General features: G+C 47.1%; 2 protein-coding genes across 2 annotated transcripts; both read left to right on the top strand.

Annotated features, from left to right (window-relative positions):
* Positions 1 to 815: 815 nt before the first annotated feature.
* LOC123168337 (uncharacterized) lies at positions 816 to 1,939 on the top strand. The gene has a single exon (XM_044586210.1). It carries the CDS (start codon positions 995 to 997, stop codon positions 1,661 to 1,663), a length of 669 nt encoding a protein of 222 aa, XP_044442145.1. The 5' UTR covers positions 816 to 994; the 3' UTR covers positions 1,664 to 1,939.
* Positions 1,940 to 5,526: 3,587 nt separating this feature from the next.
* Positions 5,527 to 10,281, top strand: LOC123181423 (uncharacterized GPI-anchored protein At1g61900). The gene is made up of 8 exons (XM_044593681.1): positions 5,527 to 5,850; positions 7,105 to 7,266; positions 7,979 to 8,818; positions 9,056 to 9,298; positions 9,399 to 9,413; positions 9,584 to 9,724; positions 9,838 to 9,885; positions 9,993 to 10,281. The coding sequence occupies exons 2-8, from the start codon at positions 7,236 to 7,238 to the stop codon at positions 10,061 to 10,063; spliced, it is 1,389 nt and encodes a 462-aa protein (XP_044449616.1). The 5' UTR covers positions 5,527 to 5,850; positions 7,105 to 7,235; the 3' UTR covers positions 10,064 to 10,281.
* Positions 10,282 to 14,421: the final 4,140 nt, after the last annotated feature.

Genomic DNA, 14,421 nt, shown 5'->3' with positions numbered 1-14,421 from the left:
GTTAGAACTAGTAGATAGTGTTAATTGTTCGCGCTTACTTAGATTTATGATCTGAAAACATTGAGCATTGTTCCATGTAGATTCTGGAACTAGCTCGACCGCATATGGCAACATGATAGGGAGATGCTCTCCTCTCTGCGGGAACACTCTTTTGTCCCGATTACCTCACCCACCCGACTAATCCCGCATTATTGTTGGCTGCATCGATGACCCTGTCTTTGACAGGTCTTTTGGGACTGAAAAAGAGATAGCATTTTGTTATTTGTCTTTCCCACTGCAAGGTCTGCCGCATGACAAGTGTCAGCAGAGAGTAGTACATGACACACAAATATAAGATGTTCTAACCTTTTTCTGAATCGGATGTATATTATCATGTCTTAGTGTATTTGTTCACTTGTTTCACCTCGTATGTAGTCTATATTGAAATATCAAAAACATCTTGTATTTGTGAACGGAGGTACACGATTTGCGAATGTGATTCTGTTTGACCAAATTTAGAGCAACCTACGTGTGACACATCCTCACAATTCTGTCGGCGTGTAGTTTTAGATGATGCAAATGCAAATGAAAATGATCATCATTTTGGCCTATATCCACTCTACGATACAAAATGCACAGTATAATTCTCGACCATATTTGGATGGAATTTTTCAATGGCAAACAGTCTGCTCTGTGCCCTGGAACAGTGAAAAGTACTATTCCTACATGGTCCGCAATTGCAAGCCTTTTTTAGCCTCTGCATTGGAACAGAAAAAGAAGGGGACACGGCACCAAACGCCTTGCTTCAGAGACGTCAACCGGTCTGTTTGTTTCTTCTCTTTTTCCACACAGCCTCCTCCTCGCCCGCCTCTATATTATCTTCCTCGCCGCGCCACTCACTTCCCGCGCTCGCCTCGGTTCACACGCACGCAGCTACCTCTGAGTCCTCACTCACGCGCATACTGAGTCACCGATCCAAGCCTCTCTCTCGCCACCTCGCGCACCGTCAACGTCTATGGAGGCCTCGCCGTCTCGCAGCGACAGCTTCTCCCGCGCGTGGCTCGGCTGCAGGGCGTCCATCGAGCGGCTCGACGCCGACGCCGGCCTCGGGTGCTCGTTCAACAGCTCCACGTCCTTCATCGACATGGACCCCGCGGAGCTCTTCTCCATGCGGTGGACGTCCTCCGCCGCAGTGCCGGCGGAGGATGACGAGGAGGCTGCCGAGTTCGACTTCGGCCAGCTGACGTGCGCCGGCGCGCAGTGCTTCTCCCCGCTGCTTGTCGGCGCCGGACAGCCCCTCCTCCCGTGCGAGCCTGGCGTCGTGTCCTACGTGTCGTCGCCCGCTTTCTACTCCGCGCAGAGCACGCCGGCCTCCGCGGTCAGCTCGCGCCGCCGTGGCCGGCACGCGCCGCTGGTGGCGACGCGGAGGATACTGCTCCGGTACCTGCGCCTCCTGGCGCCGCTGTGCCGGAAGGTGAGGGCGCTGCCGGTGCGGGCGCTCGCGCCGCGGTCGTCGTCCAGGTCTGCTGCCTTGGCCGCGGCGACGTCGTCCCCGGCGCGGCAGTCCACGTCCAGCTACGCGAGCGCCACGGAGTACTGGTGCCACGGCCACGCCGACACCGCCGTCAGCGACGCCATCCTCTACTGCAAGAAATCTATCCAGGGACGACAGGATGCCGTGTAGGCCGGCCGGCAAAAGATCGGTCGCTGCTCCTTGGGGATTTTGATTGATTTCCGGTGTAGATCCTATATGCATGTGGTACCTGAGTGTATAGCGTATACGTTACGAAGTAAGCAAGTATGAGCTGTGCTCCAAGGTGGTTTAACCTTGTGAAGCATTTTGAACAAGCAGTTAACCTTGTGATGAAGCTACCTGTCACTGTCATGTGGGCTGTGCTCATCAATTGTTAAGGACGAGATTCGGTTCAAAGGAAATTGTTAAGGAAGATACGCACTTCTGTCCTCTCCTTCTAATTGCCATGATTATGCGCGTATTATATATGTATGCATGCATCAGGCCAGGCAGACCCCATGCGTTAGGTCAACAAACATCGACTTATTGATTATTGTGATTCGTTTGAGCAAACTCATGTGTTTTCCCTGGCAAGGCAAGGCGCATTCTAAAACTCATTCAAACCTATAGGCTGCTGATATCGATCAGGTCAAGCCGAACGACCATGTCCAAGTCGCCGAGTCAAACATATAGCTGCACAGTTGATCCATTATCTTCTAGGTCGTCCAGTCAGCCAGGGTAAGAGACATGTAGACCGTTTCATACCGACATTACGGTGCAATCTTCCAAATGACAGTAGATACGCACAGGGCATCGAACTTGCAGAGCAATATCATTTGTACTACGCAGGAATCATCCTGGCATGCAATTAGGCGTGAGAGAGAGAGAGAGAGAGAGATAGAGAGAGAGAGAGGATATCCGACATGGACTGTTCACCACCCATACATGGGAAGGGCTATCCCTCCCGTCATGCGCCGGCCGCGGCCGGGACCAGAGACCGGCGCCAATAATGTGATCGGATGGAAACCGGGTTGTCGTATCTCCCCGGTTCCCGACCGGCGAGTCGGCGACAGCTCTCCAAGGGCGCGTAAAACAGTCCGCCCGAGCGCTACCCGTCAGAGACCGAGAGAGACAATGCGCATGTAAACGTGAACATTCTAGCAGCAACGTCGCCTCTCACGGTGCAAAAATGGAATGGACTCGTGGGATGGTCCCATGCGCATATATGGCCCAGCCAAGCCACGGCAGCGCGGGAGAAGATTTCGTTATCATCATCCGGTCGATCGAGTTCGGTCTCCAGCTGTAGTACATAATCGATCGGAGTGACGGCTTGAGTGAAGTGCACGTCCTCTTGTATACTTATGAAGACATCTACGCCTGTGGCCAGTGGTGGTAATCATTTGGCTACGCCGGCCGGTGGGCTGGACTCGATCGATCGATCGCTTTGAAATGTGTCGACCTGTACGTGTCCTACGATAGATTTTCGGGGCAGACAGGCAGTTCGCCGTGCTTGGTATCTAGTGCCAAGGGATCGGGCTGGATCGTGTCGTCGCAAGAGGCCAAGCGAGAGTGACGGCGCGGCGCGGGGGCCTGCGTGTATGGGTGTTGGGGATGCGTCGGTTCGGCCGGGACCAGCGGCCGCGCGCCCACATGGGCGACGACGGGGGAGCGAGCGGTCGAACACGAACGCCCCCGCGCGACCGGGAGCTCGGCGACAGGACAACGCCATCATCCGTCCCGTTGGCCACAACCCACAAACCCGGTGGTAGCTCGAGGGCACCCTCACGCACGTCCGTCCGGCCGGGTCGACGTACGTGCCCCGCCGGTTTGCTGGTGCTGCTGGCATCATGATGGTGTTCTCCGGATGTTGGTCGGGAGGCTGGAGGCTGGAGCTAGCTGTGTCTTGTAGCTCGAGGGCACCCTCACGCACGTCCGTCCGGCCGGGTCGACGTACGTGCCCCGTCGGTTTGCTGGTGCTGCTGGCATCATGATGGTGTTCTCCGGATGTTGGTCGGGAGGCTGGAGGCTGGAGCTAGCTGTGTCTTGTTCATGACAGTTGAAAAGTCTTTGTGTACATGCCCCCTTAGAATCGGCGACCTAGAGCCACTGTCGCAACTGCTGAACCTTTGAAACGCGCCGAAGCATGGGGAGAAAATCTAACCTCTCCACCCTAAGAAGACCACATGAATCTACGTTGAAGCTTCGTCTACTTCGACCAGACAGATGAACCCGAGGAGAACCGAAGCCTGGAAGTCCAACTCAAGGAAGAAGCAGCGTCGTCCATTCGAGCATCATCCCCTCCGAGGACTAAAAAAAACTAACTTAAACAACTAGTCGTAGCCGAGGCATTGGGATTGTCCTCCCCGCCACTGACTGCTGGAGTGGCAAGCAGAGGAGAGACGAGTCCATGAGCTCACCGATGGAGCCTGGCGGGGACGAATTCGCTCTATCCACTGTTTACGAGGGGAAGGGAAGAAAACGACCAATGGGATTTCTACACCACAGCAATATTGAAGAAAAAACTTTGGCAGATGGGCCGATCTTAATGAGGTTGGGGTATACCCTAATTTAAAAAAAAAAACTTTAGGAGACTTGAAATTTTTGGCAATCTGTCTTGTAGATTTCGAGAGCTTTATTAATTTTGTACAGTGTTGTTACAATCGTTCCTAAGGAATTTGCCGAGGCAAGAGGAAGAAAGCACATCACCAATCGGTACACTGAGCGTTTCTCATAGCAAAATGAACCAATACATGGGTGCTCATAAAATCCTTTGTCACTGTCTTTCGTGCACTTAGCTTCAGAACATTTTGCATTCTTTGATCTCAGGTTTTTGCTTTAGACGCATTCATTCATGCCTTTGTATATGAACCGCAGATGCAGCACACCGTTTTTTTGCTTTATATGGAATGTGCAAAATCTTTTGTTTTGAGGATTTTTTTAGTGGCCTTTTGAGTTAATCGAAAGAGTTCATGAGAGCCCGAGCAATCTAAAGCTCCACTTCGCTGCGGTATAAATAACAAAAGAAAAACTCGTACACGTACCTAGAGCCAGGGCTTCGCCTCCTCCTCCTCCTTCAAGTAAGAAAGTTAGGGTTCGTGCCTCTCGCCGGCGCCGGCGCAGGTCCGCCTGGTCTCCGGTGGCCCTAGGGCCATGGAGGCGCGGTGGATCCTGGCAAGGGCCGGCGGGAGGGCTCCGTTTTTAGTCGTTTTTTTCAATTTTATTAGGGTTTGTGTCCTACTCAGGAAGGCGAGACGACGGCGGCTCCCTGAAGATGGAATAAAAGTCTCCCGCCTAGCCCCCGATCCGGCGGTGCGTCTAGCATCGTTGGTGGACGTGTGGAGGTGTGTCTCCGGCAGATCTATCTTGGTGGATTTGCTCGGATCTCGTCGTTGTTCGTCTACGTTCGTGTGCTGTTCCTATGGGGCCTTAGCACGACGAGGTGTGTCTCCGGCAGATCTATCTTTGGTGGATTTGCTTGGATCTCGTGGTTGTTCGTCTACATTCGTGTGTCTTCGGTTTGGATCCTTCCGATCTACGTTATTTTTCATCGGCGGCGGTTGCTGCTCTGGCGTGCTGTTCCTATGGGGCCTTAGCACGACGACTTTCCGACTGACTACTACAACAAGTTGTGCCCGGTTCCGGCGATGGAGGGGTGATGCCAGCAGTGCGCCTTCGGCTCGCTTCGGTGCTTGTAGTCGTCTCTAGGTGGTCTACGGATCTGGATGTAATTTTTATTTCTGGTGTTCGTTGTACTGCCATGATTGAAGATGAATAGATTGGAAGTTTTTTTGAAAAAAAACTCGTATATATTGCAACACGCATTTCCCTCCTTCTTTTTTGTTATTTTTTAGAACAACATTTTCTTTTTTAATGGGTCTGCAGCACACTTTTTCTTAGGGGTGTGTGCCGCACACACATGCCCCAGCCCGACGCGCTTCAGGTCGGCCCACGTCTCGGCGGCAGGCCGTGAGCCCGTGACACGCCCGTATCGGCCACTCTCGCTCTCCTTCTCCCCTCTCTCTCTCTCTTCCACCGCACCGTGTGTGGGCGGGCGTGTACACACACTGACACACGAGACAGCCGCATCCCCTCACTCCACCACCTCACCTGCTGCTGCTGCTGCTCGCCAACCCTAATCCCCCAGCTCGGCGCACTAGCGCTCGCCCCACCCCACCCCACTGCACCGCGCTCGCGGCCGGCGGCAAGCGGGGCACGCGCGGCGGCGGGGCGGACTCGCGCACGCCGTCTCCCAGCTCCCGCCCCCGGCGGCGCGGCAACCAGGCTGCGGGCCCGGCGTTGAGGGGAAAGCCGGATCGGCACGCTTCAGATCCAGTGACGCGACGCCGAAGGGAGCCGAGGTGAGGCGCCCGCTAGAGTGTTTAGGACGAGGTGCTCCCGGAGTAGTTTAATGCCTGGTCACGCGCACAGCAAATCTGCGGTTGTGTGTATGGCATTTACTTAGCATTTTCTTTTCTTTTCTTTGCTGGAATAGGGAGTAGAGGTAGGGGGAGTAACTTGCTCTAATTCTGTGAAGTGATTAAATGCTATCGAATTAGTGATGTTCCCAAGAATGCTTGCCAAATAGATGCTCCACGGTCGAGTTTCTCACGGAACAGCTATCTAGTATAGCAGAGAGCTAGGCAGCTAGTATCGTATGTATGTTCACGCAACGATGGTTGCGTGAGATGGGTGTAGCTACTTAGCTGCACTCATGCTGGTCGGTTCTTCTAATTCAATTGCAAACAAATTGTTCCATATTGTGTAGCTCAAGCAAATGTTGTGATTTCTGCTTATGATTCTGTGTGTCCCTTGTGCAATCGGCGGTCCTGCATGTGGATGTTCTCCGAATTTCATAGCAACAGACAATTGATATATCTTTGAAGATTGATGCTGTGCAAGGATAACGCCATGCTATTTAATAGAAATGGTTTATTTCTGTGCGCTTTTGAGATTGAAGATTGTTTCCTCAGACCTTTTTCATCCTTTGTCAAGTGAGTTGGGATTTCATCAATAGGCAGCATAGTTTGGCTTCCAAGTCCCTTTGCTTGTAGAGTTACCTCATGATTTCTGACAGACACTTGCATCTGTGGTTCATATATAAGGAATAAAACTTACCCTTTTGTGCATGGAAGCACTATTTTTACTGTGTGGTTGTCACTTCTCTGTAAAACCACAACCATGTGCTCCATAACTACCATCTGTTATTAGGATTATACATGTAGTCAGAGTCTGTAGCTTCCCCCCCAACCCACACAAAAGGTCTAGTGGACCAGAACTTTATCTGTAGAAAACCAATTGCTAAGCGCAGTTTAATTGCATAACATATTAGAAAATTACTTAGCTGTAGTGCTGTACTCATTCCTACCCAGTTTCCCTGCATATATACTTTTAGTTTTGTCGATTGGAATCATACCTGAAAATTAGATGGAAGTGTTTATTTATCTTAATAACATACTAGAAATGGATAATTTCACGCATCATCGCTTGCGCAGTTAGGAAATATTTTTCAGTGAATTGATCTGCATGTGGATAGTTCCGAGCAGTAGTACTTAATTATATGCTGCATTTGACTACAATTTTAATCTTTCATTTTGCTTTCTATCTTTTTGCAGGTTTTTTATCCCATTTGTTTTGTGCGGGCGCTACTCCCTCCAATGATCCTGCGAGTTCCACTCTTAAACTTGTGCTGGGACTGAGGATCCTGTGTTCAGTCTCATGCGTGCATTGACATCTTCAGGTTAAAATGGAGAGGGCCTCTGGTTCTTGTTTTCATGGTGAGTCGTTTTCATCTACACAGAAATTTTTCATGCATATAATTAGACAGTATATTTGATTTGGTTAAAACTTAAGGTTTCTTGTAAGCCGGCAGAAACTGAATGGGGCGGGGGGATCTCACATACGATTTTAGAAGATTGTTTGAACCTCTAGTTCTTAATTCATGGAAGCTTCTTAAGGATACATTCTCTTCTGCTGCATATGAATGTCTAATGTAGACTGTCATCATGTTTTTATTAAGTCCCACCATCAATATGAGATGGTACAACCATTGATAATGTATTTTCAATATACTTACATGGAAGCATTACTTTCCATGTGAAAATAAATAAATAACTATTGGTTTGACTTTCCTCGACAACAGACACACACTGTATAGGTCTATAATGTTATGTTCTACTACCTCTGTAAATTTTATAAGACGTTTTAGGTCACTAAAGTAGCGACCTAAAATGTCTGGTAAAAGTTTACACAGGGAGTACATTCTAAAAGTCCAAAATACATGATAGTCACAAGGTGATGATTATTGCTAGTCATTAGTCCAATACAAGTGCAGCTATGATACTGGTGATTTTAGGAAACTAACTGAGGTTTTAAAAAGTAGATGCACATTACTTTTTAGCTAGACGTCCATATGTAAAAGTGCCTTGTGTGTGATTTTTGTGACCACTGTCTTTGATGTGCTATGCTAAAAGTAAGATTTCATTGCAGGTATAGTGTGTCATTGGCTTGTATTGGTATTGATATGGCTTTGTGGCTGTCAGCATGTTCTGTCTCAGCAAACGACACTTCAACCAAAAGATAAATTTCTTCTGTCTGACCCACCTATTGGTCTCTTTGATCCGATAGAGATTTCGCCATCTGTTCTCCCACACAATACCAACCCAGTTGAGCCACTGTCACCAATGTATCCAAACTACACATCCTATGATCCGGTTTTGACTGGAAAATGCCATGTGAACTTTTCTGATCTCTCTTTTATTATGGACAAGACAGCGTCTGATTGTTCTGTACCTTTAGCACCACTGGTTGCCGATGTTATATGTTGTCCCCAAGTTAGTAGCTTGATGAATATATTCCAAGCTGCATATGGTGGTGGAAACAATACGCTTGTTCTCAATCAAGCTTCAGCAAATGCTTGTTTCTCTGACATCATGAGCATACTTGCAAGTAAAGGGGCAAACACCAACATCCCTGAGTTGTGTACTCTGAGGCCGTCAAATCTTACTGATGCTTCTTGTCCCGTGAAGGATATTAGTTCGTTTGAGAGAATGGTTAACGTAAGCAAACTCCTGGATGCATGCAGCAGTGTTGATCCACTGAAAGAGTGTTGTAGGCCAGTTTGCCAACCTGCAATAGTGGAGGCAGCGGTTCATATATCCTCAGGAGGGGCAAGCATGTTCGGAAGTACTACCATACCTGGGAGTGCGGTTGGAATTAATACTGTCAGTGACTGTAAAGGGGTGGTTCACTCCTACTTATCTGTGAAACTTTCATCAGAAGTGGCGAACAGTGCTTTCAGAGTATTATCTGGCTGCAAGGTGAACAAAGGTATACAACTTTTGCTAGTTTTGGTTGGTACATTAATATTTTCTCTCTGATGTTAATCCCTTGCTTGGGTTGCCGTGATACCAAGATTTCACGAAGTTTGTCATACTTCAATTACAAGTGCCTTTTTTTTTTAACAATCCGACCCTCCTGTCATCATCACTCATCACTGCTGTCAGTGTCATCATACTAATGCATGGCATCAAGTGGAAATTCTGATTCTTGTTCTGAATTATGCAGTCTGTCCACTGGAGTTCGATGATCCTTCTTCAGTCGTTAAGGCATGTGGCAAGGCATCTTCAAGGCCTTCATGCTGCACAGCGTTGCAATCTTATATCGCAACTAGACAGAAACAAATATTTGTCACAAACTTGCAAGCAATTAACTGTGCAACAATGTTCGGATCAATGCTACAGAAAGCTGGTGTGGGGAATGATATTTATGGGCTGTGTGATATTGACTTGAAAGATTTTAGCCTGCAAGGTATGCACAAAGATATTAGTTCTCTTCAATATTTGCTTCATCTCGGAACACAAAATAACATTGTCTATTTTCCGTGGCACCATTTGTCAAATTGGAGCAGCTTTTGGGCAGCAAGGTTAGTTCTGTTCGATCAACTTTATCTGGTTCATCATAGATATGTACTCCCTCCGTCCCATAATATAAGAACGTTTTTGACACTAGTGTAGTGTTAAAAACGTTCTTATATTTTGGGACAGAGGGAGTACTTGTGTGGTTCTGTGCTAAATTGAATATTTCATTCTGTAGGTTGTCTACTTCGGAGCTTACCTACGGACATTGTATTCGACAACGTTACGGGCATTAGCTTTACGTGTGATTTGAGTGACAATATTGCAGCACCATGGCCATCGTCATCGTCTCTCCAGTCTTTGTCGCTGTGTGCTCCAGGTGAGAGGGAACTCACAAATGTGTTTTGAAATGCATGCGGCACGAAGAAATAAGAGAACTTCCTTGCGACTGTGCATGTATTCACAATAAACTTTTGTCTGTTTCGGTTTCAGAAATGTCATTGCCTGCATTACCGGTCTCGCCGTTATCAGGAAGCTCAGGTACTTCAACAGTCTCTCGCTCGCTAGTACAACCGTGGGTCCATTCGTTTGCTATTTGTTTCCAAAGAGACCTTGCTAACAGATTGAAATAATATTTGTCACGACAGCACGTATCTCCAGAACTGGAATTGGGATTCTGCTGCCTGTTGTGCTCTTCACCACGACCATCTCCATCTGAGAAAAGGACGCCATGTCCTGAGCCAGGAGCATCGTAATTTCCCCCGCTGTGCAGGCCCCGCGTTGTAAATTATGTCGCATTGCATTCTTGTAAATGAGCCTTTCCCTTCTCCCCTTCCATTTTGTCCAGCAGATAGCATTGTGACGTGCTAGAGAGGACTGTTGTACCTTTTCAGACATTATCTCTGGAAGTAAAATCTCCTAGACTTTGGCTGGTCACCTGGCATGGATTGCGATTTGCGACAGTGGATGATATGAACCGAATTGGTATGGCTGTCGAAACTCGGGAACATACAGTGCAGCAATCAGGTTTATGCCTCTAAATTTTCAGTGAACATACTGAAATACAGGTAAAAACCGGTAAAATTTGCTAAATACGTCACAAGTCACTGATGTCTGATATGATAGACACTGGAACCAGTTCCCCACTTGAATATATTACTCAAACAGTGTAGTGTCAATCTTAGACTGACTGTAACTGGTGAGAAACATGGTGAGCCCAGAGCTTACACTACCAAATAGCTCGAAGCAGTTGTCGCTAGTCTTGATAGTAATTGCAGATTGAAGAATTAACATAGATTGTTGAATAAGTTACAATGGCCCGTTGATCGGCCAATATTCTTGTAAGATGAAGTTGCAAAGCAATGGAGCACACATTCTTGTGGATCCTTGCACGTCATTCAGGGATACTTCTTCGAAGGATTGCTGTCAATATTCTTGTAAGATGAAGTTGCAACGCAATGGAGCACACATTCTTGTGGATCGTTGTACGTCATTCAGGGATACTTCTTCGAAGGATTGTTTACTGGAAGTCATCGTGGTGTCGTTTGCTTCCTCTTTGCTTTAGCTGTATATATAAATAATTAAATATTGATCTATGTACATGGATGTATTTTGTATGTAAGCTGACTATATTCATGTGTGAGTTTACAAAACTGTGTGCCAAATTGGAAGAAAGCTATCTCTTTCATTCAAGTCAGTTCGGGCAGAGTATAAACCTTGTAGCATTTTTGCTTAGAATGCTATCCACAAAGAAACAGAATGAAAAGATGACTAATACCATGCCAGAATCAAGAAGAACATACATGTGCTCTGTTGGGGGTTGCTGAACCTTGATGCGAACCAGGCGTCACAGAAGACATGGCAGAACACCCATCCAACGGGACGGAGAAGGAACAGAGGAGATATATAGCAAATGCAGGCGAACCGCATAACCAAAAATTCAGATCTTTAACCTGTATCAAAATAAGAAATTTGAATGAAATATTCTTCTAAAATATACTTTAAGATAGTCCATTCATCAAGCAGTCAGGCATGTGTATTAAAATGAATCAAGCAAAACTAGCATTGTTTTGTATCACTCATTATGTAGAAAGGTTTTCCCCCCTGCATGAAGTATAATTTTTACCGTAGTCAAGCATGCCTAAAGGATGAAAAAACTTAAACCTATTGGATGTTAGACCAAAGACATGCGCTTCCAGCCACTCATTCCTCTGCCAACGTCGATAAATTTGTACAAAAACAAAGTTCCCAGCTAAACCGGTTAAGGATGAGAATTATCAACAGATTTTCTTTCTGATAAAAGCACATTACTGACCAATTCATCTATATACACACTTCGCTAGAAAAGCGACATATATATGCATATACCTCTATTGTAATTGTTCCATAGAAATAGTCATAGCATATCCATCGTTGCTTGCCTCTTTCACAGCAAAGGTTGTAAATATAACGACTGTTGATGCTTGAATATTGTAGTGTATATTTTGCCTACGATCTGATATGCAATATCTGTACGCCTAGGATAAAAATTGATGTTGATATGCAACATTTTCCTCAGAATTAAATAATCACAAAGTGATCAACCATTTTGATACTTAAATTATTGTTATTAAGACCTGAAAAAATAGCATGCTGATATACCTATGTGTAAGTGCATCTAGTGCCACCCCTAATTGGTTTTGGAGTATTGACGACAAACGTGGTTGAGGGACTACCGTGTTTGTGAGAATTGCAGAATAACACAGGCAGTAGTCCCTCATTGATTCGGTTTATCTACCAGAGAAGACCCCTAAAAATGTATGAAGACATTGAAGACAATGGTGGTTCGTGAAGACATTCACGATGAAGATAATGACTTGTGAAGACATTCACTTCAAGACTATGGAGTGCGAAGACATAGTTGTTTCGTAGTTTCCTTTTCTTCTTTATTGAGTCATAGGAACCACCGTACTGTTAAGTGGGGTCCAAGTGAACAAAGTCAGATGACTGAAGTGATGCTCAACCAAAATCCTATGTCTTCGAGCGAAGAAAATGAGAGCAAATTTTATCCAGAGTTGGATGAGTCAGCTTTGCTTGTAGCCCAAGCCAAGCTGCCGCGTGTGTTTGGAATCCGACCGTTGGACACGTGTCGGTTCCTTAGTTACCCAGGGTCATTTCGGACATATCATGTCGGGTTGCTCCAGGCTATAAATAGCCCACCCCCTACACCATAAATTGGTGGCTTCTCAGAGTTAGTGAACTGCTTTTGTCGTTTGAGAACAACCCACCTCCGAAGCCTTTGAGAGAGAGAGATCCTTGCAAGGACAAAGCCCAAAACACCCAGAGCCAAAGAGTGTTAGGCATCACTGAAGTCTCTCTGTCCGCGTGACCTGAAGACTTGTTACACTTGAGGACTGTGCATCCTCCAGCCGGTTAGGCATCGCGTTCTGAGCATCCAAGAGTCATTGTGGATCGCCGGTGAACGAAGTCTGTGAAGGTTTGGAAGTCTACCTTGAAGACTTACCAGAGTGATTGGGCGAGGATGGGTGTCCTTAGCTCAAGGGGAATAAGGTGAAGACACAGTCTTCCGAGTTCAATCTCAGCCTCCCTAACCAGACGTACAGTTGTCACAACAACTGAAACTGGTCTACCATATCCTTGTCTTCACCAAGCAACTGGTTCTATCCCCTACTTCCTTTACATTTCATTTTGTCTTCGTGAAGTCATTACTTGCTTGCCTGATCTGATTGACTTCACTGTGTGAAGACTATTACCTGTTTGGCTTCATACTGTCTTCCATTCTGATCCATACTACCTAGTTGTTGTTAGTCTTCATACTTTAACCGTACTGCTTAATTGACTATGGCCTGTCTAGTGTAGTTCATCTTCCGCTGCATATCATATAGGTTCATTTCTACTGTTTGCCTTCAAAGACCTTGTGTTTTGAATACTTTCATAAAAATCGCCTATTCACCCCCCTCTAGTCGATAACTAGCACTTTCAATTGGTATCAGAGCGAGGTGCTCCCTTGTTCTGTGTGATTCGGTTTAACCACCTGGAGTTTTAGCTATGTCAACTGCAGGGATAATCAAAGTCTCCGCTGCGTGCCCTATCTTTGATGGTTATGATTATCCCAAATGGAAGATTATCATGGACTTAATACGGCAGATGCCCTAGCAAAATGACTTAGGTGTGGAGCTATCGCAACTAGGTTAGCTTGAAGGGGTTAAACGGGACAGAAAACACAGAGTTTACCCGGGTTCGGCCCCTCTCAACGAGGTAAAAGCCTACTCCTGCTTTAGGTTGTATTGCTTGGGTTTTGATTACCAGGGAGCGAATACGCTTGGCCTAGCTCTCGATTGATTGTTACTTGAGTTAACTTGCCGCCGGGTCACCCCTTTATATATGGGTTAATTGGATATATGCCACTACAACTTTCACGAGTTGAAAAAATGTCATTACAATTCCGCACGTTGGAAAAATGCCATTACAACTCTTCCTGTCTCCTCTATATTCCATTACGTTAAATTTGAGACAACAATACCCTTGTCTTTCTCCTTTCACCCTCCTCTCATCTTCTCTTCTAACAAACTGACAACCGTGCCATTAACAACGTCCAGCGATCTGGAGCTCGCCGTCGCCATGCTGCCGCCGCCATCGTTGCCACCAGCAGCAGCGTAGTCCCTGACCCCTTCTTCCGCGTCCCAACCCACGCCTCTAGCCTCTTCCCTAATATTGTCGTCGCCACCGGCCACAATGGCCGCCATGGGCTCAACCTCGGCGAGATCTTGTTTGCCCCACCCTCGTGCTCCCTGGTCGTGCCCCATGGTGCGCTGCACGCCGCGTGTGCCCGCGCAGGCCCAGCCCAACGTCCGTCCGGTGAGCTCCGGTGTGGTCTACACGTGCAGAATGGGCCATGTCCGGTGCACACATGAGGTGGAGCTCTAGCCTCTTCAACGTCGCCGTATCCAAGAGCTCCGAGGATCCTGAGCACACGAGCAAAAGGGCCACAGATCTCCTCTCCGCAGCTCCGCATGCTCTGCAGCGGCCTTGACATTTTGTCGAGCACCCTGCGTGCGCTCACCTGTGTGAACCAGC

The sequence above is a fragment of the Triticum aestivum genome, chromosome 1D (genome assembly GCF_018294505.1).
Source record: "Triticum aestivum cultivar Chinese Spring chromosome 1D, IWGSC CS RefSeq v2.1, whole genome shotgun sequence".
In the NCBI taxonomy this organism is placed as follows: domain Eukaryota; kingdom Viridiplantae; phylum Streptophyta; class Magnoliopsida; order Poales; family Poaceae; genus Triticum; species Triticum aestivum.
Note: the sequence above shows the minus strand (reverse complement) of the source record. Positions and strands in the feature narration are given on the sequence as shown.